This window comes from Columba livia, chromosome 7, assembly GCF_036013475.1.
Source record: "Columba livia isolate bColLiv1 breed racing homer chromosome 7, bColLiv1.pat.W.v2, whole genome shotgun sequence".
Classification (NCBI taxonomy): Eukaryota; Metazoa; Chordata; class Aves; order Columbiformes; family Columbidae; genus Columba; species Columba livia.
In genome coordinates this window covers 7,207,493-7,233,248 of record NC_088608.1, presented here as the reverse complement: position 1 = coordinate 7,233,248, position 25,756 = coordinate 7,207,493, and the positions used below count along the sequence as shown (strand labels likewise).

Below are 25,756 nucleotides of genomic sequence, written 5' to 3'. Positions count from 1 at the left end.
TCACGCCAAATAAAAACTCGTATTTACTTTGCAGCTTTGTTGGAGACACTACCTTAATCTGAGAAGAATTAAAATCATGAATTATGTCCATCTCCCTTGAGTTCATATGCCAGGGCTCCTATCTTCATTCTGCAAAATGTGAAGTTGCCATGGATTTTTAGCATGAGGACCAACTGATACTCCTCAAAATGGGACTGTTAACTGTTTGAAGGTTACTGTGATGTTAGGATTTCTCTTATGCTGGCATACTGTTCTGTCATTGTTATGTGACATTATAGCTACAGAAACTATTAATAAAGAATTTTGCTACAAGTACTGATTCCTCTTTGCTTTTATAAAGTTTAAACAAACCCTCTGAAGTCAGCCCACTGGAATAAAACAAAGTTTGAAAGCTACTTAAGTAACCAAAACATGTAGTGCTCTGGGGAAAGCTGATTTTACCTAAAACTTAGAACTTCCCCCTCTCCTTTTCATGAAACACTATTTTTCACGTTACTGATGGCACTGAAGTTGGGGTCTTGAATTCTTGAGAGCTCCGCCCTTAACAGCTGTAGGGCTGAGTTTTACTGCAGCTCTTCCTGGAGCCCAGGTGCTCACAAAGGCATAAGGTTCACCACATTTTGACACACTGAAAATGATTTTTGGTTTCTACAGTGTCTCATTGTCCTGAAATTTTAAATTTGAAAACTGCCAGGAAGAAGCCTTATCAGATAGAAGACAATCTAAATACTAATAAATACCTGATCTTTCTGTTTTATTAATATACAATAATGTTCTTCAAACTGTATTTAATTTTGTGCAGTTAGTAGCAGCTAGTTGTACTAACTGTAAAAATTACTTTTGTAGTGCAGTTGGAGACTGTTACACATCATCTAATTACATAGTGCTGACTCAGGTGTTTCTCAAAACAGTTCAAGCTTCAGAATCAAATTTGCTTTTCTATTTCAGATTAAGGATACTGAAAAATAGCAGTGGACTATCTAGTGATTCAAACAGCACTTTACAGCCTTTGTGAACAGGAAAAGGGTAATGCTCCTGTGCTTTTGCTTCTTTGCATCAGCAAAGAGAAAGGTGAGGATTACAACACATCCCTCTGAACACAGAAAATATGCCAGGGGGGAACATGTTGCTTGCAGAGGCTGTGGAGACTTCAACCTTGGTGATACTCAAAGAGATGAGCAACCTGCCTGTCACTGCTGCTCTGAGCATGGGGCTGGACTGGAGCATTGCCAGAGGCCCCTTCCAACCTCAACCATTCTGTGACCTGAATCTGCCCATAAAATGCACAAAAGACAGTCACAAAGTTTAGATTCATAATTCTAGCCAGAGAAGGAAATGATTATGATGTAAGCGTAATAAAGATGCACATGTGGACACCTGGGTATCTTGTGTCATTGTCACTACAGCATCTTGTAGTGACACGGTACCTCACTAACAAACACCTCTTATATCTATGCAAAAACTGGTTAATTTTTTTCACCAGCTAAAAGTTAAGGGGCCTGTATAGCTAAATAAAAGCTTCAGTATGTTTTAATTTGATATGTTGTTTGGGCTTCCCATGGGACCATCACAGCATGCTTTTAAGACTCGTTTGAGTAGAGCTTTCACAGAGCTTTCAGCACCCGCAGCGCTTTCTACCAATAATCCATGGGATTTTACAGACATTGGCATTCCAACATTGTACAGACAAACTGGCGTTCCAACTTACCTTGCCTGTCACATACCGGTGATGGTGATGGGCGTTTTTTCTCTTAAAGTCTCTCCAAATACAAGAAAACGTGGCGGTGTGTTCACACTGAAGTAATGCGCACTCCATTGAGCACAGACGTTGCAAAAATGTGACTTTAATCATACTGCTGTCTAGTAACAGACTCCTTGCACACAATCACTCTATTGTTATTTCTGCTGTCACTTTTAAGTCCAGTTCCTTCTGATCTTTTTTCACAAGTGGAAACTTTTTCTATGGAAAATGTATACTCCTTTGGCAAGACTTCCGAAAAAAATCACTGCCTTCCTCTCAGAAAGGGATGGTCCAGCAACTGCAGAGCAGAAGGCCGTTCATGCTGATCTCTGCATTGAGTGTTTGAAAAATCAGTACATTAAATGAGTATATATGCATGCCTGTGATATAATTGTAAAATTTAAATGCAAACTTAGCCTTTATTTTTCCAAATTTCTCCAGTCATTACTCCTGAACATCATTTTTAGGGTTTTTTGATAAATCCGGTAGAAAAGAAGACAGGATTTATGAGAAGAGACTGTTGGAATTTATGAATTATAAACCGGAAATATTTTATTATTACAGAAATCATTCTCTGTTCCTTAAGTTCCTTCTAAAACTTTGAAGAATTCTGCTAAGGTGGCTGTTTCAGGTGCATCAAAAACATACGTGAGGAGAATGACAATTATTTGTTTGATGCTGTGTCCATCAGGCTGTCCTGATCTCCAATCAGCGTCATTTATTTTAAGGTGCCCATTTGGAATTACAGGATTGTAATTACCATATTGGTTTCCTAAAGCCAAGGGCTTTGGGCTTTTTCAACCTTTAATTTGGAGAACAGGGAAGGAGTTAAGGACACCGATTTGTCAGCTAATAAGCTAATAGAAAAGATGGGCTGAGGGAGGCATTTATATTCAGGACATGGTGAGATCGTACATTAGAACTCTGCCACCACAAGTGCATCCTGACTTTTGAAAAGATAAATAATTTTTTAAAAATGCTTTTTATCTGTGTGTTTTTTCCCACCTAACAATTCCTTCTACTTTTTAAACACCGTTCTCTCTGAATCAAAGTATATATGATGTCTCTATAGACAGTCCAATCATTTTCAGACAAGTATGTATTTCCTGGATCAGCAGTGATAGCAGAGTTTTCCGCTGCAGAAAGTAAAGAATGAAGTAAAAGCTCTTTCATTTAGAATATTGTCCTCAAAACAACTTGCGTGACCCGGGCCAGACTCAGCCAATAAGATAATGGAACAGCAAGACACCTCCAAGTAATGAATCAAACATTTTGTCTAAAACTCAATGGTGTCATGTTTCTACACAAAAACTGCAGGCAAAGTGCATGATGAGTATAAGGCCTACAAAAAGAGAATTTGTGAGGGCTTTTTCATACTACTATAGAGAGTAAAGCTCTTTTATGTACACTATTATTTAAAGGCTTTCCTGCAATGCTGAAAACCCGTGCATTTACAATATAGTTCTTCCATATCACATGTACCATACAAGTAACCTAAACTGCCATCAACACCCTCTTACTATGCAAACTACTTGCATTTTTCCTTCCCTTTAAAAACCAGTTAAAAATCAACATACCTGGTTAAGCACGCATGCACAAAATCCACTGCAGCGCTGGAAAACCGGTCAGGTAGGGAAGGCATCAGTCCTCTGTGGGCCCCGATGTAGAACATGGCTGCTATCCTATCCATGGAAGCCAGTGGAGGTTTTCCTGTTGCCATCTCAAAAACGGTGCAGCCAACACTCCAGATGTCTGATTTTCTTCCATATCCAGATTCGTTTATAACTTCTGGTGCCATCCAGTATGGAGTCCCATGCACAGACTTGAGCATCTCGCTCTGTGTGCCACTGAGGCTTACCCGAGCTAAACGCCTGGCACAGCCAAAGTCAATCAGCTTTACTATACCATTTGGCATGAGCATCACATTATTGCCTTTGATATCTCTGTGTACCACACAATTGTCATGTAAATAGGCCACCCCTTGTAGAATCTGTTTTGTATATCTACAAAGGACAATTTCTGGTAATGGACCAAAGCGATTAATAACACTAGAAATTGAGCCACCAGGAACAAACTCCATGAAAATGCTCAAAATGTTGTCTTCCAGACAAGTTCCTAAATAAGTTACAATATTGATGTGCTTCAATGTCTTCAAAAGATCGACTTCCTCATGAAACTTCTGGTACTCCTTTTCTGTAGTGAGTTGATCTGACGGATCTAAAACAATCTCTTTTACAGCTATCAATTGTCCCTGGCTTGTCAGACCACAGTATACCTACAATGAAACTAGCATTTATTAAAATGAAACATGAAATGAAACTATTTGCTTATTTTAAACAGTATCTTTGTGTTTGTCATGCTTCTCGTTTCACTGTACAATCCAAAATATTTGTTATTTGTTGAACAGGACAACAGCCAGTTATAAGGTAAGATGTAGCTCAAAGACAACCAGCACAACTCTTAACATTTAGATGTTAACTTACCGTGCCATAAGCTCCCTTTCCAAGGACTTCACCTCTTGTCCACGTGATGGGATCTTTATTAGTTAAACTGCCTCCTGGTACCTTAGTAGAGTCCTCGAAGTTTAGGAGGTTACTTTCTTCATTTGATGCCAAAAAGGCTTTACGGTAACTCTGCTTGAAAGATGATGTGTGAGGAGAAAGTAGAGAGAAAAATAAAGGCTTCATATTACCCTTAGGTATTTTATAAGGAGTAATTTTTATCTGGCATGACTCTTCTCTATAGATTTATATATATATATACTCATTGCCTAGCTCACTAATTCAATTGCTATACTAAGACTATGTAAATATTTTCAAGCATGTATCACGATATTGCATAACCAAAAGGTATAGCATGACACCTTTTTCCATTGACATGAAAAGAGACAGAAGGCACACTTAAAAACCAGGATATACATCTGCTTACTACTCATTTGTGTGTCATGTAGGTACAGTTTGCTAAGCTGAAGGGTGAATATGACTATCTCTAGGCAACCCAAGTCTGATGAAAACAACTTGGAGACAACTTCACAGGAAGAAGAGACTGCTTCAAGGAAGCATAAAGTGTATCAACATGTAGTGAAATGAATTTCCTTATAAATTTGTAATTTAAATAGGCAAAAAGCTAACGGCCAAGGAAAAGCAGTACTGGTAGATAAGCACCTTAGCAGGTGAAGGTTCTTAACTGGCTTGAGGGCCGGAATCTAAGCCTTCTGAGATTGAAGTTTTGATTACATTAATTAAACTGCCTTAAGTCTGTCTGATAAGCTGATACTTGTAGTTCATACCCAAAAAAGTATCTGGTTGCACTCAGAGATTCAATGACATTGCCCTTTTTGGATATACAAGAACCATTTGTAGTGTCTTTTCACATTCCTTAGGAGTCAAGATCTCAAGAGCTTTTGCCTTGCCCCTTTTTATACACGCTCTTCAGTTAAAATAGTTAAAATAGTTAAAATCCTTCATATTCACTACAATTTCTCAGTGTATCTTGACTGATCATATAAGCCTTGATAGCTATTCCTGTCATAATGTAGTGCCATCTGGCTTGTGTCCTGACACGCAGCCTCTAACATGGGTATCCTCAGCTGAGCATTGGAAGAATCAGTGGGCAGCTGGCCCAATGGAAAGAGACTTGATCATTCATCAGCACACATTTCCTATCTTTCAGGCAAAAGAGCATTGAAGGATCACTCAAAGGAGCTAGCAATTTACAAGAAATTAACTTTTACCTTGTCTAGAGCACTATTTACTATTGCTCCATCTCCATTCATCATATTTTCTTCTTCTTTAGTATGTGTATTTTGCATTTTAGAACCTGCATTTTTTGTTCTTGAAGAGCTGGTGTCTTTTTCTTCAAGCATCAGCAATTCTTCAGCCAGACAACAAAGCAATTCATCAGTCACATCCTTATTATCTGCCCAGGACAAAATGTTTTGACTTGTCTGGAAACTGGGGCTTGCAGCATTTTTTGTCTGAATCTCTGAGGACTGAGTCAATGCATTTGCCAGACCACTGTTTCTAGGTGTGTATGCCCAGCTGTGATTTAAGTTTTTTGCAGGGGACTGGCACTCCAGTCCATCTGAAAAGGGAAACGCTTCATGTTTATTTATAGCCCTGAAGGAGGCCTGCTCTGGTTCCAGGCCTTTGCAGCCCTCCACATCCACCCTGCACTGAGGCACACGAAGGTTCTGCTCTGTTGTTAGCAGACTGCTGCTTAGAGCAACACAGTCACTGTAGTTTTTATCCCCGAGCTGAAGAAGATTCTGGCTGCAGGTAGCAGCTCTCTGATGGCTGAATATATCCTGACTGTCTAAAGACTGCTCCAAAGAAACTTCTTTAATAGTTGTTAAGTTTGAATTTGAAAAATAATTATTTTGCTTCGTTGATTGTGCAGGCTCCTCTAAAAACGTCAGCTGACGATCTGTGTCTTCATGACACAGCGTCACACTCCTTGAAGAGTTTATTTGAAAATCTGAATCAGAATTTATTACATTATCTTGCTCTGTGTTGCTGTCACTCAGCTCGGTACTTCTGTCTTTGGCAATTAAACCTTTCTGCTTTTTTTTAGTGCCAGGTATGGTCTTTTTTGGCTTAGAGTATGTTCTCTTTGGAGTATTTCTTACTCGGCTGCTCTCTCTCCCTTTACTGCAGGTAGATCTGCGTGTGCTAGGGGTGCATCTCCTAGATGGAGCAGAACAAACATCTCTATAAAATCCGTTCTCGTGTTGATCAAGCTCACGCATGTGGGAATAGACGGGAGTCCCAAACATTTCATAAATACCTGGGCCTTTGTCATTTGAATTTATTTTCTTGAACATGTCGCTATATTTCAGATCTACAAAATTTGAAGCAGACTGTGCATGTGGTAGAGAAAGTGGAGTAACAGGTTTCTTTAACATAACTGAATTTTTGCAACTGCAGGAAAAACTTTGCTTTCTAAGTTTCTGAGTACTCTGAGCAAAATGGTCTTTGTCTGCTTCAGAGGGTTTTCTTTGATGCTTCAGGGAAGTCCCAGATTCCACCTGTGACAGTTCCAAAGATGGAAAAATATGATGCTTGGCATTATGTTTTGTGGAAATCTCATCAGAAACAATTAAGTCTTCAGATGCATTTATCTTGCTACTCATTTTAGATTTTGATGAATATTTATTTCTATTCATCTTTATTTTACTTTTGTCATTTTCTTTGCGAGCAAGAATGTTGAAGCTCTGAGTAACATGAGGAGGCAGGCTACGAAGGAGACTCTTTTTTGTGGCAGGCTGTTTGGCAATATGTGGTTCCCTAGCTGGTTCTTGTTCAGAGAATGTAACTCGAACAATGGGTACAAGGTCACTTTCGTCTTTTGAAGGTGTTTCTGACATTGCTTCTTTTTCCATTTCAACTTCAGAGAGACAAACGCTATTTTCTGTCTGTTTTCCAGAAGGATCTTGCACTTCTGCTCTGGGAATTACCATAGCTACAGGATTATCTTCTAAGGCATGATAGGACTCTATCAATTTATTTTTGCAGTAAGAATCTAAATCTTGATTGTCAAGCACAAGGTTCACACTCGTAGCATTTTCATGTGGTGTATAATCCAGTATCATGTCTGTAGCATTTCCTTCCTCTAGCCCAGTTCTACAGCAATTTCCTGCTCTTCTTCCCTCATCACCAGCTCTCAAGGCATCTCTGTTGCTTGGTATTGTAAATGTTGTTGGAGCTGTAAATATTCCACAGTCTATCAGTGCATTACTTGAGCTCAAGCAAGGATGACTGTCATCACAGAAACTGGCTTGGATCATAAATTCTACGTGCTTAAATGCCACTGAAAACTGGTACTTTGTCTGATCATTCTTTTCAGCATTTGTAACTATATCAGCTTCCATCCACTTTAAATTGTTCTGAATTTCTTCTTTCTTGTTGCTAGGGTACTTGTAATAGTTACCCATGCTGAAGTGGTACAGGTCTTTCACTGGAGTGAACTTCTCAGAAATAGTAGCCACAATCAGGTCTGATGGCTTCTCAGTGTGCCTTTTTAATAGACTGCCTAACTGATACTGATAACATTTAGTAACTGGTTTTATGGGCCGAGGAACAGAGTTCATAATATCAAAAATATTTCTGATGTTGGTGCTTTCCTTGACACTATTATCTTCTAGAGGTACAAGATGAATCATTCTTACAGGTTGAAATGCCACTGGTGGCAAATGAAACTGTAATTTCCATAAAAAATGTTAATAATGTGCAACACAATAGATACAGGTAAAATCTAGTTACTAAGATCCAAGAAGACTAAGAAAAAAAGAGTCAGAAAAAGATTATTCTTTTATATATTCCCATATTTAACTGAATATGAAATGTAATATCAAAACGTGGAGAAAGTACATTAATTTTCTCATATCCATACATGAATTTTCTCACATCCAGAATTTTTCCTAAGTATTTCATAGCAGAGAAAGTGGGATCCTTTGCTATAAGGCACAAGTCATCCTCCATAACTTAAAAGTAATAAACTTTGTCCACACCTACAAATAATCTGGTCAGTCTTATGCCACATAGCATGCTTACTACAGGAATTCAAAGGCTGGTCAGTGGCTTCATGTGCCAAAGTTTCTTTCTTGCTGTGCACTCTCACTGAATGAGTGCATCAGTCTTTGCTGATGTTTAAAGTTTTTTATGCAATTGCCCAAAGTGTGCTGACACCAGTAATTATATTCCCAATTGAACTAGATCTCGTGTAAGCGATTTTTAAAAAGCAAAAGCTAGGCTCTTATAACAGAATGCTATTTTATCCATGGAGAAAACAATTCTTACAAATTATGTATAGGTTTTAAAAGATGTTATTATAAATCTGAACTTATGCATCTTCCATATGTTTAGTGTAGTCTTATAAAATTCCATAAACAGTGTTACATGGGCCACAGATTTAGCTCAGAGAGTTTTGAGTACACTGGAAGACAGCACAGTGTGCACTTTGCTTTCAGTGTCATTGAACTGATAGCTGCCCAAAGGCCATTTTTACATGGCAGCTAACACAGAAATGCGTTGTATGGGAGATGTATTTTATTTTTCTCCCCTTCTTCCTTCTCTTTCCATCCTATTAGTTGAAATGTACTGTATATCTTTGAAAGTGTACAGATCCGAGAATTTGAGTACTTTGTTGTGATTATTCAGGTGAACAGTGAGAACAATTTTCTGAAAATAATATTACTGCTCTTTATTTTACAGGAAATGGAGAAAAAAGAAGCTTGGATATACTTTATCATTTTATGCAAATGAATGCAATAAAAATAATCACACAGTCATATGCTCTGAGTACTCATTTGCATATCTATATCAACATCAGTTTGCATTCTGTAGGAGATTTTTGTTTGCATTCCAAGGGCAAACTCAGGACTGAATGTGCCAGGAAAAACAACGTGTGTTGGTTTGCAATGTATAGTCCTGAAGGTTTTGTCTAGTCCGCATGGCATTAGTATGAAAGCTCAGTTAATCCCAAGTGATACACCTTTAGAAATCACTACAGCCTAAGACATGGAATAAGGCTGTACTAAATCACACTGAGGTCAGAAAACTATTTTTCTTAAACATTTCCATGATTTTCCTGTCTGAACTCCTGCTATTACTTCTGTGCTTTTTTCCTGTGTACGCTCTTGTATTCTATAGTGGGTTCACTAAAGTATACAGCTGATTCAATGAGTCAAGTCTTTTGTACAAAGGGCCCTTAATAAACATCCATAAAGACCAAATTATCTGTTTTCTAAATACAGTACATTTTATCTTTTGTAACTTTTGAGGATCACGTGGTCTGAAGCACCGATACATGTAAAATTGCTACCTTGTTTGTAGGTGCCAAAGATTTGTCAAAAATCCTGTTTCCACTTATCACAAAATATCAGGTAAAATATGTTTAATCCTAAAACTTTATTTTTTATTTGCTAGCACGATAAATTTCAGCAATTAACTTCAACTCAGCTTCAATTTTAAAGTACCACTCAATACAAGAAAATTGTTTGTTTGTTTGTTTAAAAATTGGCAAAACTAGACATCTAACAGGTTTAACATACAGGATGCACCTACTGTTAATTAACTTACATATTTATATTTTTATAAAGTTTTCTATCTTTTTGAACTTCCAACCATTTACCCCAAAAAATCCCTAATGTAGCACATTACTGACAAGTTATTGATATACTTCTGAAGATTTGGTCACACACACACATATATGTAATATATGTAAAAATACTTTGCGTGCATCCAAAAAACTGAAGACCAGGCAGAGGAAATTACCTATGCTACTTCTGTATTTCTATTTTTAAGGTTTTGAAAGCATAAAATATTCTTAGTGGTGTTCGGCTTTACACATAATGCCATCTTACCTCAGATCCTTTGTTCCTGGTTTTTAGCATCGTTATATTTAACCCTGAAAAATCAAAACAAAGGAAGTGTTAATTTCATATTCTTAAGCAGACTACAATTTTAATCTATAAATTAATTTCAAACTGTAGGGTTCTGGGGACCAAGAAACTGTCTGATGCGTGGTTATAGGACTATGCTATAAATCTGCTATGCAGAAAAAAATTTAATTTGAAATTTGAAGTTTACAATTCAATTTTCTATAGAAAACTACAAAATGTGACAATTTAAAAATACTTTTGACTCTAATAATTCAAGCAAATATTTCTCCTCAATTTCTGATGTTTGCTAACTCAAATATGTGGCTAATTAATATTGCCAGAACGAAGAAAAAAGTGAAAGAGATGCCATCATGGCTCCTTTCCAGCTACAGAATATGACATGCTACATTTTGTGGGCTCAGTTTCGTTATACAGTGTACCAGGAATGGTGAAATCTGTCATTGCTTCTCTTTATCTCCTTCATTCTGCAAATACACGCACCGCTATAATTAAAGAAGAAGGTCAACGTGGCTGAGCTCTATTTCAGGTGATGAAGTCAAACAGATATAATATAAAGGCAACTTAAAGTTTAAAGAAAAGGACTTCTAAGACCTTGCCATCTAATTTGATAAGCAACATATAACTTTATTTAAAAGTTGTGACTTTTAAAATTGAATTTACTTTGTTGTACTTGTGCTCTTATTATCTGAAAAGCATCTAAATCCACAAACGACTTTGAAATGTTAGATTCTGGGCATGAGGCTTGTAGGAGAAAGCTGAAGTCAAAGCCATGCTCTATGTTCTCTTTCTTCAGGAAGAAAGGTAAGGAAGTGTGATGCCTCAGGTGCAATGCTAGCTGATTTTTACTTGGAAAATATGTCACCTGTTGACCTGGCCATGGTCTGGATGTTGGTGCTATCTGGCTAAAAGGCAAAACCAAAAAAACAAAATACGCTGTGAAAATAAGTGGAAGGAGCCTACTCAGTTCAAATAATCACGGCGAGTGGAGAACAATGTGAACAAAAAATTTCTAAGATCCAAGAAAACCAAACTATGTTTTCTTTCTTGGTCCATCTGGGAAGTTGTGGCTCTCCCTGGAATGCAATGCCAGAGATTGACAAGTAAGAATGAATGACAAACAATGCAAACTGAACAACAATAGGAATGGAACAACATATTTTCAATCTTCCCCTTCTTGACAAAAACAGACTGCTTCCAGTATGTATTTTTTATGAATAATCACGAAAGGGTGTCAGAAGAATTCTGAAGACCAGATGTGCCTTTGTTATTTATCATATAAAATATGCTATGGCCTGTCTGAAAGAACAGAGGCTGTGCTGACAAGCCTCAGGTTTCTGCCACCTGCTTTCTGAAGAATAAAAAAATCCAGTACAGACAAAGATAAATAGTGTGACTGAGAAGATAGCCTAAATTAATTTTAAAATTGTATGCATGATAATTGTCTGGTTTTAATAAATCAAATGCTGATCTAAAGCCATATACCATATGTGTTTTCATATTGTATTAAATATTTTGTTCATCTAGTGCAATATCCTGCCTCCAGCAATGGCCAGTACTTGACACTGGGAAGACAGAAACACTATACAACATACATAGAAGTATAGAACATCTGGCACTAATGAAATGATTTCTTACTCCTAGATGACTACCTGCTTTGTCTCAATTTTTGCATACCCAACTGCAAATTAAATATTAATACTACTCACCTGTTTTTTCCCAGAGCTTTGTATGACTGATGCATTTCTTTCATTATCTTATTTGCATTCTGGAGAGCAACGACACTTCCACAACCTGTAAATACACATTAGTATTTGCATAAAAGCAGTCCAGGTCACTGACCAGTAACACAATGCAAATGCAGTTATTTTTGGACATTAAAATATTAGAAATACAAGAAGTGACTATCAGAACTAAAAAAAAAAATTAAAAAGAGCATGTTTCATTTGATTAAGATACCTATACATACGCCCCAATATAATTTTTAGTAATGTGAACGCATAAATATGAATTATTATTAGTTATTTAGTTAAGTGTATTAATTCAATGTACTATATAAGCAAAGAACACCCAAGAAAATTCCAATTACAGCTCCTATTTCAGTAGAACAGAAATATAATAAAAATGTTGACGGAAACACTGCAAAAGTAGAGTGTTTAAAAATATGAAAGCTATCAAAACAATAACAAATTCCAGGGCTTTTCAAAGGTGAGAAACCAACTCTGAGTTTGGTTTCAAAGTTTTTTGTGGTTGCTTGGCTCAATCACAGATCAACAAGTAGTGATTTCAAGTTAACATTGTACTTTTTCTTATTCAGATCCCACATGTTATAATTTATACATACAAACTTCGGTTAGACTACCTTCTTTTCTTCTCCTCCTATTTTGTTTGTTGTCAGACATACTGTCCTTAGATGTATTAAGGCCCAGAAACCTGAAAAAAAATGTTTCATAATTGGTTTCCAATTCACATGTACAAAGCACTACTGTATATTCCATTATTTTAGAGCCATAAGACAAAAGCAACACTTAAAAAATAGTTGAAATCTATACAAATATTATGATTTTACTTAATATCCAATGCCCTCTCCTGCAAATACACAGAACCAAACCTCAACATACACTATGTTGAATAAGACATGAAACCGTCAGTATTATTTTGCTGATATTATCCTTACTGTTGGACCAGAAGGCAACACTACACATTTGGGAGATAATTGCTTTTTTGACATATTACTGAGAAACCAAATCCAAATGAAATGGTTATGTTTGTCTACTTGGTCAAAACTATGAGCAAAAGAGGTTCAACATCCAAAACTTTCTGAGCACAGAATAACTTGAACACTGCAGCCTCAAAAAATCTCTTTGATAGCTTTTTCTGAAGAAATGTGAACTCAACACTTACGTTGCGTATTTCTTTACAAAATTTTGTTTTCTTTCTCCTTGTTTCCTCAAATGCATATTTTTTACCTCATTGCTTGTCCTTACATCACTGAACTGAAAAAAAACAGTTTGTTTTATACATCTTCCACACCTAGTAGTAAATCAGATTTTCAACATTCATTATACATTTCATTACAAATTATTCCTAATAGCAATCTCAGGTACTACACCAGCAATGTTTTTTTTCTTTTTTCTTTTATTTTTTTTTTGAGGTCCCTTATAAATTTCTATTCTTAATTTATTAATAAATACCTATATTTTTTCGCTTGGCAGCTGAGCTCATGGCTCTCAGTAGTACCACTAATGTATGGGGTAAAAACACCTAATGTCAAAATACTACCAATGGTAAGACATATGCAAAAGTAACAATCATTGTAGCCATATGACCCTAAGGAATCCTTTCATTTCAAAGTTGCTACAAAGTCAGTAGAAGTAAGGGGCCTAGGAGGTTTCTGTTGGATTCAGTAGCAATTTGCCACTCAATACTGCTAGTTGGGAGAAGAATTGGGCCTTTGTTACTGATTCTATCAGCAAAAAATATAATTGCTTGGAAGCATGCATCAGCCTTCCCAGGAGCCCCATGCATTTATCCTAGATTAAATCAAGTTTTAATAACAATTTTATATAACACTTTTTATCTGATGAAAGTGCACTGTTTAATAACTATGTAACAGCTGGACATCAGACAGTACTGTCATTCTTAGTTCACAGAAGAGGAAACAGAGAACCTATAGCTACCTTCAAATTATCTATAGCTGATGACCAAGGTCATCCAATGAACTGTGCAAAAGTGTCTATAGAAGTCAGCACTCTGGATTTCTCATCTTTATGCTAAATAACAGATAATCCACTGAAATATATATCCATTATATTAGTCTGCTAAGGGTCATACTAGATGGCGAACTCCTTCAAACTTTACATTTTTTTGGGATACACAAAAAACCTTCCGAAATAATAACTGAAAAGATTTCATAAAAAGGCAAAACCAACTTCTTACCTGGTGTTTCAGTAGCAAAGCATGAGAGAGGCACAGCAACCTACAGAGAAGTTACAGAGCATCTTCAGCTCACAGCTTGTCTCCCTTTGCTGGACAGCAAGGAATTTAAACAGTAATTACATACACTTTTATTTTATTTTTGGCGTGTTTTTCTGACTGAGGAGCAGTTACTACCATTTCTGAGGCAAGATCTTCTGCGGGAAAATCACTTGGGCAACTCCTGCCACACGAAGCTGTTGAGTTTACACGATGTTGCCGCGGCAACTCCAACCCCCCCGGGGGCGTTTGGCTTGGAGGAGTTTGATTCCAAGAGCAGTGGTGACCTGTGAAAGCAAACACAGCTCAATTCAGGGGCAGCGTTTTCAGCTCTGATCACAGGACAGTTCTCCCAGCACCCAAAGCAAAGTGTATCTCTCTTTTCTATTTACTTCCATTTATGTTCTTTGTTCCTTATCTATTTCCACGTCATTTTAACTTTGCATTCAGTCCTCTCACCCAGACGCTCCTTGTCACCCATGAATAGATTTTACTAGTTTTTTTTTCTCCTTTACACAGAATCACAGAATGGTTGGGGTTGAAGGGACCTCTGGAGATCATCCAGTCCAACCCACCTGCTAAAACAGCTTCACCAGAGCAGATCACACAGGAAGGTGTCCAGGTGGGTCTGAATGTTTCCAGAGAAGGAGACTCCACAGCCTCTCTGGGCAGGCTGTTACAAGGCTCTGGCACCTCACAGTAAAGAAGTTTCTCCTCATATTCAGATGGAACCTCCTGTGCTTCAGTCTGTGCCCGTTGCCCCTCATCCTGTCATTGGGCACCACTGACAGGAGTCTGGTCCATCCTCTTGACACCCACCCTTGAGATATTTATAAACATGGATGAGATCCCCTCTCAGCTTCTCTTCTCCAGGCTGAACAGACCCAGCTCTCTCCGTCTCTCCTCATAAGAAAGATGCTGCAGACCCCTCATCATCTTGGTAGCCTTAAGCAGCAACAGCAGACGTCAAGCATACTTTTCTCCTTTTTTTTTTCTTTTTTTTTTTTTTTTAGTAGCAGACTGTGCTAAAGGGGAAGAATAAAAGAGATATAGCCAGGCTTAGGAGGATGAGCTGGAATGGCTTTGAAGCAAACCACTTTGCTGGATGCCAGAAGGACCGGGACGCTGTCCCCCTTTGTTTCAGGCTGGACGAGGGACCCCTTCGCTCCAGGCTGATGGAAAAGGGGCTGTATTACTCATTTTTCTGCAGGTACCCGGCACACAACTGACCTAACAGTGACAAGATGTGACACCAGTCACACCCCAGGCACCCAGCAGCCGGTGGGCACTTTATTTACCCTCTCGGGCTGCCCCGACAGAGCTGCAGGGTCTCTGGGAGCAGCTCGTGCCTCAGCTTCACAGAATCACAGAATGTCAGGGGTTGGAAGGGACCTCAAAAGCTCATCCAGGCCAGTCGCCCACTGGAGCAGGAACACCCAGATGAGGTTACACAGGAAGGTGTCCAGGTGGGTTTGAATGTCTCCAGAGAAGGAGACTCCACAACCCCCCTGGACAGCCTGGGCCAGGCTCTGTCACCCTCACTGAGAAGAAGTTTCTTCTCATATTTAAGTGGAGCCTCCTGTGTTTCAGTTTATACCCATTGCCCCTTGTCCTGTCATTTGTTGTGACCGAGAAGAGCCTGGCTCCATCCTCCTGACACTCACCTCTTACATATTTATAAACATTAACGAGGTCATTAAGGCTTCGCACCGCCTTGAGGTAACGGCCCGTGGGGCACTTCAGCCGGCTGCCAAGGCGGGTGTCCCCTCCTACACAGGGCTGCGGGAAGGGGGGACGCGGTAGCTCCCGGAGAGCCGGGCTGTAAGGGACCCGGGCCGTGAGGCGACCGGCGGCGCCAAGCGGGACATCCCCACCACACTCAGCCGCGTTCCCGTCAGCCTCCGCGCCGCGGGGTGTCCCGGCAGCGGCGCAAGATGGCGGCGGACAGTGAGGTGAGCTCTCGCCCCCTCTCCTCCCCTGCGCTCTCCGCGGCGGTCTCCCGCTCACCGCTTCTCCCGCTCTCTCCCCGCAGCCCGAGTCGGAGGTGTTTGAGATCACGGACTTCACCACAGCCTCCGAGTGGGAGAGGTGGGTGCTGCCGCCGTTCCCGCCCCCCTCACTGTGAGGGGATCGCGGGGACGCTGCCGTGTCACCCCGGCCGAGGGGAGCCGGGCCCCGCGCTGCCCCCGGGCCCGCCAGCCGGGAGGCCGCGCTGGGCGGTAGCCGGGGCAGCCGGCGCCTGGTCCCGCCTGTTCTGTCGGTACCGGCCCGTCCCTGCGACCGCGGCTCAGGCCCAGCTGATGAGGTGGTTAAGAGGATCTAGTCAAGCTGTTTCTGAACTGAGCGAAAGGTCTGGTTTAATGTCTGTTTGCAAGGGATTAGAATAAACATCTACAAGGCTTATATATATTTTTTTAAAGTAGCTGCCTGATTATTAAACTAGTCACCTCATAGCTGAAGCCTTTAAAAGTTTGTAGAGCAGCGTACAAGAAAATTTAAGGTGAAGAATGCTCTTGCATTCTCAATGTATTACACTTTAAAATGTTTTTTTCCAGTGATGATGTCTATGACAGAAAGAGAAGGATTCTGAGCATTCTGTTTTAAGTCTGAATTTAGTTTATAATTTTGTGTCAAATGCTTATTACTTGTGAACAATGAAACAGGAGTGTGTATATATATATATATATATATATATATATATATATAAAACGTGCTGCAATACCAGAAAAAGGTGAAATTCTATAATCACTCAAAGCATGCTTCTAGCAGTTGCTAAAAGTGACTGTCACCTGAAATGTAAACATAGGAGGACCACTTTATTTGTACAAGGAAGCAATTGTTCTGTTTTTATTGCAATACTTTGGGGTGTTTTGTGTGTGGGTTGTTTTTTTTTTGAGGAATTCTGTGGTAGGACAACATGTTCCCTACTTATAGGGAGCTGAATTATAATACAAGTTTAGTGTTCACATATTAATGCCTTTTCCCCTCCCTAATAGATTTATTTCAAAAATAGAAGAAGTATTGAATGACTGGAAACTTATTGGGATTTCTTCAGGCAAACCTCTAGAAAAGGTCAGTTACCGCTTCTGAATTTTATTTTAGAATTTGAATTACTGGCTAGCAATACACGTGTGTTATGTGTATTGCCGTTCTGTTAGGTGTGGTAGATAATGATTTGTATTGAGGAATTTTGCATGTAAAAGTAGCAATTTGACAAACAGGCTATTTCACTGATAAAGTTGGATCTTCATGTAGGGCCTATTGATTTATTTTTTTTATTATTATTCCCAGCTTTGAATCTGGCAACATGGTTGAAGCTGTTCCAAATCCTTAAGGAGTTTCTTTTTGCCTTGCCTTGTGCCTTCGTCACGTACTTATAATTGAGGTTTGCATAGTACTGCTTGTGACTCAGTGTGTTTCATAGATCGGAGATATTTTTTTTCTAATTCTGATTAGAGCCTTTGTAGTACTTTCTCAGCCCTGTAAAATGCAGAAGGAAATTACTGAGGTCTTCTGCATACTAGTGCAAATAAATTCAGCTGTTTCGATTGAATGGCTGCTGTGTTTCCAGAGGAATTTTATGATTCTTAATTTTAGTCAGGGTGCAGAATATTCGGAACAAAAACTTATCTGATGAAGTAGTTTTCAACCTTAGCTGTCAGTATATTCCTACCTGTCTGTTTGACCAGACCTCTCTTGATTTCCAGTGAGAAGATACCCTTAACAGATCAAAGGGTTGTTCAAGTTGCTTTGTTTTATTAGCAGCATACAATTCCATACAGAAATGTTGTTTGTTTTATTTTTTTCTAGAAACTTTGCTGTATTTTTGTTTAAAAATTATCCTTACACACAGAAGTCTTACAAATTACAGATAAAAAATAGTTTATCAGAAAAAGCATATTCAAAGTAAATGTTAAAGTAATATTTGTGTAGAATGGTATGGATATAGGTACAGATAAAATCCCAGGTGGGAAACTTCTGTCTTTGGGCAAAGTTGGGGGTGCATACACTTCAGATGTGTAGTTGGATATCAGAGGTTCTGTCTGCCCTTTTATTGCCGTATAATTCTGAAGACTTCTCAGGGAGATAGCTGGTCCTTGAGTTGATTATTTGCAACATTTTTAGCATTCAGCTACTTTTATAATGAAGTGCTTTGAGAACTGGCTTTTAACTTTGTTTATCTATTTAAGAATAAATATTTAGCAGTAGAAAAAGATGACTACATATTTTAAATTGTGTAGACAGTGTGCTTTTCAAGTCCTATGAATGTTAACCTGAATTTATGTGATCAAATAATACCTTTTTTATATGCAGGGTATATACACCACAGGAACATGGGAAGAGAAATCAGATGAAATTTCATTTGCAGACTTCAAATTCTCAATTACCCATCATTATCTTGTACAAGAACCCAGTGACAAAGATGGAAAAGAGGATCTGGTGGAAGGTAGATGATAGTTCTCTTAACGTGCCTGTAAGGATATTACAAAAGACAGTTTCAGAATGTGGAATTCACAGTGTGTTGATCTCTTCTGTGTGAAATTTTGTGGGATCTGATGGGTGTGATCTGACATTTCTGCTTCTGGTATGCTTTGTGTTCATCAGATTGCTAATATCAGGAAATTGCAAGTTCGTTGAATGGATGTTGATGCTCTTCTTATGTACCAATTTTTGTCGTAGATGCCCTTCCTCTGCCTATGCAGGACTTGCTTTGCATGAACAATGATTTTCCTCCTAGAGCTCACTGTCTGGTAAGATGGTACGTGTACTACCTCTCATTTTTAACACAAGCATAGCAATTGAAAAATCTTTCATGCTGGCACAATCATTTGCATGTGTTTTTTTTTCCATCAAGAGTTAGAGTTTGAGTAAAATGATTCTTTGTACTGGACACAGAAAAGTAGTGCAAAAAAGTCCACTGCAGTGGGCCTATCTTTACTTATTTTTTTTCCCCCTCAAAATATTTTTTTCTTAATTTCACAAACTAACCAAGCTTTTATATTTGTAATGTTTAGATGCGTTCTTATAAAGGAAAGCTGCAGCACCTTAAGAAACAACAACCATATTCTTAATAATGCAGATCTATAGTACATTGTAGCATTGTTCTAGAGAGATTGTTTTTATGTATAAATACTTAAAAAACTCAGGACTAATAGACCTGGGAATCTTCATATTATTTTGAGTACAGTGTTTTAATGCTGTTAAGCTCTAGTAGTTCGTAATTTGAGAATGTGCAGCGCTCCATGCCCACTCATTTCTTGACCTCTCTGAAAGAGGTATTCGCATCAAAAACACAGATTCCACACAGTGTGGGTGACAATTGGGTTATTCAGGTTACAATACTTCTAAACATTCTGTGTTTCAACTGGGTTGCTAAAAACAAGAAGTGTGCTCCTTTTTTTTTCTCTGTCTCTTAAGGTATGGCTTACGTGAGTTTGTGGTTGTTGCTCCGGCTGCCAATAATGATGCAGTTCTCAGTGAATCCAAATGTAACCTTTTGCTGAGTTCCATTTCCATTGCACTGGGGAACACTGGCTGGTAGGTGAAAGCATAAACGTTCTTACTTGTCTAGGTAAAAGTCTGGCATACCGCTGTTGCGAGGAAAAAGTATTAAATTGTTAGCAAAATACATTCAGAGTTTGTTATTTGTGCACCATAATTGTTACAGCAGGATTTTAAAAAATATTTCTCACAGAAACTTTAAAAAGATTGATTCAATATGTTATTTATATTCATTATTGTTCGAAAACCTTAAAAACTTTTAAAAGCTGTTAGAAGTTGTTGGAATAACTGATATACAAAATACAAGTTTTGGCAAAGGATTTTTTCCCTATGTGCGTTAACAGTAACGTTCTAATATTCCTGAAAAAATACTTAGGCTGAAAATTAGGTAATTGAAGTCACGGACAGGGCTACACTTATGACACGACAATTTGTTAGGCATTCCATTTAGTGGTGAAGTTAACAGTGTTTTTCTTTGATTCCTATCAAGCATTTTAAAGTGTGCTCTGTGAAGAGAAAATGTATTCTAAAGAATACAAAATTGTTGAAATTTTGTTAAAATATTTAGCTAGTTTTAAAGACTGCTAGACAGCATGACATTTAAAATAATCTGAAATATTCGTGTTTTATAGTCAAGTACCACTATTTGTGCAAATACATCATAAATGGCGCCGAATGTATGTTGGAGAATGTCAGGGTCCAGGAGTTCGAACTGACTTTGAAATGGTTCATCTTCGCAAAGTGCCAACTCAGTATACTCATTTGTCAGGATTACTGGATATCTTCAAATCCAAGATTGTAAGTGCATTTGAATGTATGTAACTGATATTAAAAATAATTATTTTATTACCTGATTGCTTGTAGATTCACTTCTGTCTTCTAGGTTGGTTGTTTGTGATTTGTTTGGTTTTTTTGTAAGGATGGGGTTTACACTGCTGATACCAGCAAAGCCTTTTTCCAGATACTGTCAGGATCTAGTGATAAAGAGTGAAAATCAGGGCAGGTTTTATTCCTCAGTGTTACCACCTTTCTCATTTTTGTTTTCCACTGGCATGTGAAAGAATGTGTCTCTTTTACAGTCCCCTTGTAACAACTTTCCCTTCTCCAAAACAAACTCTGTTTTGCTATTTAAAAGGAGAAGGTGAGATTGGGGTGAGATTTTAATTTCATATTGTGTAGCGTCCCAAGCTCAGTTAAGAGGGAACAGCATGATGAAATGTGAGGAGCCTGAGTGGGCTCTTTGTTCATGGGGTGGCATGGCTGACTGCAACACTTCACAACTAATATTGGTGGATAGCAATCTTGTCAAAACACTGAGGAAAAAGTCCTTAATGAAACCCTAATGCATTCTGGGTCAGAATTACTTCTGAATTACCAGTTAAATGGAGCATATGAATGTCTCATGTATTTTAGGAAGCTTATGTGCTTCTTTTTACCTGCGAGTGTCTTGTTGGGCAGTGGCTTTACTAGTAATACTTGGGGTGTTGCACTTCTGGTAAAAGAATGCTCTGATACAATCTATCATAACTAATTTATGTTCAAGGCCTGGAATGTTTGGGAATATGTACTCTTCACATTGCCTTTTTTTTTTCTCTAATATATTTAAGGGCTGCCCTTTAACACCACTGCCTCCGGTTAGCATGGCGATCCGGCTTACATACGTACTTCAAGACTGGCAGCAGTATTTCTGGCCGCAGCAGCCACCAGGTAGGAGATTTTTGTCCTCAGAATAACTTGCTTTAAGATAACAGTTAATGCTAAAGAAGACGTTTGTGTGTCTTGCCAGAAGAATTCAAACACTTTCTGCATTACTAGGAAAGGCCTCAGTTACAGCCGAGTGCTATCTCGCTCCCTGTGATAGGCTGGCAGGCTTTAAGCTGCTCTGAAATCATGTCTGTGGCTGTGTGTTGTGGTTAGGGCTGTGCCTAGAAATATGCTTTTTAATTAACATTTAGGGATACTTCTAAAATGGTAATATCTGTTTGGAGAGAAAAGGGTGACTGTAGATCTGTAGAGAATTCTGCCCTGAATTCCTTAGGGAAACATTTGGATTCAGGTTCTAGTAGGTGCTAATTCTTCACAGGAGTATTTGTCAATTATTTCCATAAAGTAACTTATCTTAATACTTCACTATTTAAGTGTATGAACAATAGGAAAAGGGGAAAATATTATATGGACCTCACTTGAGGTAAAAGTTTGGATTTTTGTTGTTCACACAATACTAACTAAGCCAAGAAGTTAATTTGTTTATTTTTTTTTGTGCAGGAAAGGTTTCCAATCAAGTCTTATATTGTAGTAGCTTGGTATGACGGCAGAAAATGGGAAAAGTAGTGTATAGACTTGCATATATAATACGTACGCTAGACTTGATAAGTTTTTCCCGTAGTGATGCTAGTTAGGAGAAACAGAGTGAGTTTGCTCACTTGGTATTCTCACAGTGAACTCTCATATGCTTGCTTGGTGGTAACACTTTCATCCTTGGGTATCAAGGATTTGTTTTTAACACACCTATTTCTAATGGGTAGCAGGCTCAAAAATAGAGATATCTGTAGGAAAAGGGTAGATGTTAGTTCCCTCTTAACCCACATTTTAGTAGTGATGTGGTATTTTAGGCATAAGGTGGTAGAGCAATTAAAAAGCCTGAGTTCTATTCTTGACTTGGTAGTAGTTTTACGTAACAAGGTTAAAGTATTTAGGGCACGCTTAGAGAGGCAGAACCTGTGTGACCTTGGTCTGGTTACCTAATTGTTTGTTTTTCCTTTGCTTAAAAAAACCCAGACTAATCAAAGGTATGTTTTGAATAAGTCTGTAGTGAAGCTGATCCTGTGTGGTTTGTACTTAATGAATGTTGAAAGTATGTTTAAAGAGAACTCTGGTCTTCAGGGTCAGAGAAAAACAGTGCTGTTTTAAGTGATAGTTTCTCTTTGTAGGTAAACCATGTTTACCTAGAGAAGTTGGGAAGCGAGTAAATAAAAAGTTTCCCTTTTTTATTATGTCTGCAGACACAGAAGTCAGTGTTTTCTGTAGTCTCTCATGCCTTGTTATTCAATGAGTCAGGGTGCCTGGTTTGTGATGAATGAGTTGTACCACTCTGATGGTATCTCTGGATTTAACCAATTTGAATAAATTCTGCTCTTTCAGAGGATTCTGGTTAAGGGAGCTAGTGGCATAGTGCATTGCAGAAACTGGAGATGAACAACATCATTTTGATTTCTGTTGCTACATGCAGTTGTGGTTTTATGTTCCTTCTGAACAACTAGACCTGTACTTTATTACCCTCACTCAATTAGGTCTTCTGAGGTGAAAGCAAAGAAATGTGTCTTTCATCTTCTCTGGGGAAGAAATTATGTAATTAAGTTATCCAAAGATTTTATCTGTTCTAATACCTCACTTGTTTTGTATGTAAACAGTTTGCCAGGTGTGTTTAAAATTAAGGATCAGATACTGTAATAGCATTGTTATAATGGCATTACAATACATTATTACTCATTTAAATCTTTGCGCAGAGAAGGCTGTCTGTTTTTGGTTTGTATATTTGAAGGATATAATATGCGGCAAGCGGCTGAGGATGCTGGAAGGCATCTTGTAAGTACCTGGGATTACAGGAAATCTCAGATCTTTGGGTTACATCTTTAACTGCAGGAGACATAAACTGTCAGTCTTTTGATGAAAATGTCAGCCTTTTAAAAGTAGTTGTTTTTTCACTCTGCAGAGTTGCTTTTCTGGAGTCTTCCTTTTCTGCTTGGAACCAATTTCCTGCCTAAATATTTTTACGGCAAATTCATGTCTATTTGTTCTTGTGTCAACATTGACTCTTTAAGGCTACCTTTATAGCTATCATCTTTGCCTATATAAAGGGAATAACCTTCCCTCAAGACAGATTATAAGAATTTTATCTTCCTTTTTGAATGTCCTGGTGCATGAGTGCTTCCCAGTTTCTGCTGGAAACAATTATTTTGACTGTATGCTAGGATTGTGTTTTCGTAGCTGTGTAACATTAGCTGCTCACTTACTCTCTGGTCATCCTACACTACAGTGTTTTTACTGTGAAATTAGGTTGATGTGCTGCTTAAAATGTTCCATAAATTCTGTATGGAAAATGTGTTTATCTGTCTTCAGATATAGATGCTCTAGTTGGGGGAGAAGTTGGAGGCCTTGAGTTTGGGAAGTTACCATTTGGTGCCTGTGAGGATCCTATTAGGTAAGATACAAGTTCAGAAAACTGTTTTATAACTTCTTTAATGGACGACTTAGAGGCATATTCTTTCAAATCTTAGCTTTGCTTGCCTATCACTTAGCATGTACATAACAGATATCTAATTATTCAAGTACATTAAAACATAAATCTGTGAAAAGTAATGGTCTAATAGCAAATAAGACCATTTGCAAAATTGTCTAATGATATTCAGGGTCCTAGCTCATACATCTTTCACCGTAAACTTCTGGACCATTTATCTCTGAAACTATTATGTTGAAATATACCTTAACTGGAGATGAAATTTAAAGATGGTGTGCCTTCATTCAGGGGCTGTACTTAAATAGTGAGGCTCCATAAACTGAATTGTTACAGTCTCTGTCCTCTTCTGGCACGTTTCTGGATGTAGGTGCGAAATACATAGAGGGACTTAAATGTGAACTATCACAAATACTCTTCAACATCTTAACAATGATAAAGAGAACACTTTCTACTGGCACTGACAGATTTAAGTCTTGTTTTGTTTCAGTGAGCTTCATTTAGCTACCACATGGCCTCACCTGACAGAAGGTATAATTGTCGACAATGATGTTTACTCGTAAGTATTTTGTCTGAATTGCAAATATCTAGAAATGTACTTCATTTGTGAACTACTGCATTTAGCGACATCTGAAATGTGCATGACTTTGTGTGTGAAAGAGAGCCCATTTTGAGGAATACCGAGGTCCGTTGATAAAATACCTCATTTGGGAAAACAGCTTATGTTGAAATGCATTTCTGTGTGAGAAAATATTAATGTATCTTAATCTCAACAGAACTTGCACCTCCATTTTTGTTCATATTCTCATGCTACACTTGCAAGTCTTGAGTATTGCTTATTTATTGGGAAATATGATAATGGAACATGGAATATACTGATACTGAAGAAAGAAGAAAAAATAAGTGGTTTATTGTTTTAATTAATGCAGAATTGAATTTTCAACATTAATACACTTTAAGACAATGTAGTTGTGTTGTAACAGAATTGTTCTCATGTGTTTCTTATTCCTGTTATGTGTACAGATGAGAACAGGGACTCTTGCTTGCATTTCAGAGGGTTTGTCATGTTGTTCTCCTGTGTATTGTGGTGCATTTCATGGCCTAACTGGCTATGACATTCCATTTATTGAGAATTTGATATTTGTCTCTTGCATACTTATGTTGACAGCATGTCACCTTTGTTTGTTTGTTGATTTTTGTGTGTGTGGTTTTTGTTTTGTTTTGTTTTGTTTTTTAAAGTGACCTGGATCCTATTCAAGCACCTCAGTGGTCCGTAAGAGTCAGAAAAGCAGATAACCCTCAGTGTCTATTGGGTAAGACATCAGAATTCCTTATCTTCTCTTATGGCTTTTAAGTTATGAAGTTAGGATTGAATTGTTGGTTTCCTGATGACTTCTGTTTCCTCACACTGTTTTGGGCTGCCTTTTCAAGAACATAAGCTTTGCAAAAGCATAAGTTTCTGCTGTAGGTTATTCTGCATCTGTGTACTCTGAACTGCATTGCTTTTTTGCTTTAGCAGCTTCTAGAGAATAAGCACATGCTGTGTGTGTTCTGTGAAAATTTAGATTTCCTAGAATCTTTAGATTTTAATGGGTGCTTTGTGCATATTTTCATTTCCTTAGTTGAATCAATCCATCTGACAGGCAGGATTGGTATGCCTGGAGACCTGTACTGTTGTTCATCCTTGCCTTTTAGCTTGTGGGGAAAAGGTCTTCAAAACTAAAAAATAAAATAAAATAAAATAAAAAATTCATCTTGCTTTGCGTGAAGAAGTGGATTAATCTGTATGCAAAACTGGTCTCTGGAGTGGTTGCTGATAGCTGTCGAGATGGGCGTTTTCTTAAGCTTTAATTATACAGTTTAAAGATATTTGTGCTTCAGAAGGAATTATCATGTGCTGTCAGAT

General features: G+C 38.0%; 2 protein-coding genes across 10 annotated transcripts in view; one reads left to right on the top strand and one right to left on the bottom strand.

Moving 5' to 3' along the window:
• Positions 1–1,824: 1,824 nt before the first annotated feature.
• MAP3K19 (mitogen-activated protein kinase kinase kinase 19) lies at positions 1,825–16,010 on the bottom strand. Of its 7 annotated transcripts, none has more exons than XM_065070338.1 (10): positions 15,779–16,010; positions 14,079–14,401; positions 12,502–12,572; positions 11,849–11,933; positions 10,803–11,215; positions 10,104–10,147; positions 5,475–7,937; positions 4,225–4,377; positions 3,319–4,016; positions 1,825–2,070 (listed from the first exon to the last, which is right to left on the bottom strand). In XM_065070338.1, the coding sequence occupies exons 6-10, from the start codon at positions 10,131–10,133 to the stop codon at positions 2,004–2,006; spliced, it is 3,411 nt and encodes a 1,136-aa protein (XP_064926410.1). In that variant the 5' UTR covers positions 10,134–10,147; positions 10,803–11,215; positions 11,849–11,933; positions 12,502–12,572; positions 14,079–14,401; positions 15,779–16,010; the 3' UTR covers positions 1,825–2,003. The 7 variants fall into 7 exon arrangements, with proteins under 7 accessions (XP_064926410.1, XP_064926413.1, XP_021152171.1 ...); XM_065070341.1 differs by having other exon boundaries at positions 4,225–4,374; XM_021296496.2 differs by having other exon boundaries at positions 10,803–11,044.
• Positions 15,967–25,756, top strand: part of RAB3GAP1 (RAB3 GTPase activating protein catalytic subunit 1) — a 23,423-nt gene continuing 13,633 nt past the window's right edge. For all 3 annotated transcript variants that reach the window (XR_010473973.1, XM_065070381.1, XM_021296515.2), the window contains exons 1-11: positions 15,967–16,066; positions 16,147–16,202; positions 17,111–17,186; positions 18,429–18,561; positions 18,795–18,873; positions 19,533–19,652; positions 20,249–20,414; positions 21,224–21,323; positions 23,736–23,817; positions 24,341–24,409; positions 25,090–25,163. Coding sequence is in view for 2 of the 3 variants with exons in the window: in XM_065070381.1 (XP_064926453.1) it covers positions 16,049–16,066; positions 16,147–16,202; positions 17,111–17,186; positions 18,429–18,561; positions 18,795–18,873; positions 19,533–19,652; positions 20,249–20,414; positions 21,224–21,323; positions 23,736–23,817; positions 24,341–24,409; positions 25,090–25,163 (973 nt within the window). In the remaining variant the exon portion in view is untranslated. The remainder of the gene's footprint in view (positions 16,067–16,146; positions 16,203–17,110; positions 17,187–18,428; positions 18,562–18,794; positions 18,874–19,532; positions 19,653–20,248; positions 20,415–21,223; positions 21,324–23,735; positions 23,818–24,340; positions 24,410–25,089; positions 25,164–25,756) is intronic.

What these genes read in the sequence shown, in the direction of transcription:
- MAP3K19 (XM_065070336.1), bottom strand. Translation starts at nt 13,099, where the DNA reads ATGCATTTGAGGAAACAAGGAGAAAGAAAACAAAATTTTGTAAAGAAA. An exon ending in CCAGGAACAAAGGATCTGAG is followed by an intron (nt 7,938 to 10,103) that starts GTAAGATGGCAT and finishes TGGAAATTACAG; the next exon opens with TTTCATTTGCCACCAGTGGC. An exon ending in GTGCATGCGTGCTTAACCAG is followed by an intron (nt 2,071 to 3,318) that starts GTATGTTGATTT and finishes CACTCAATGCAG; the next exon opens with AGATCAGCATGAACGGCCTT.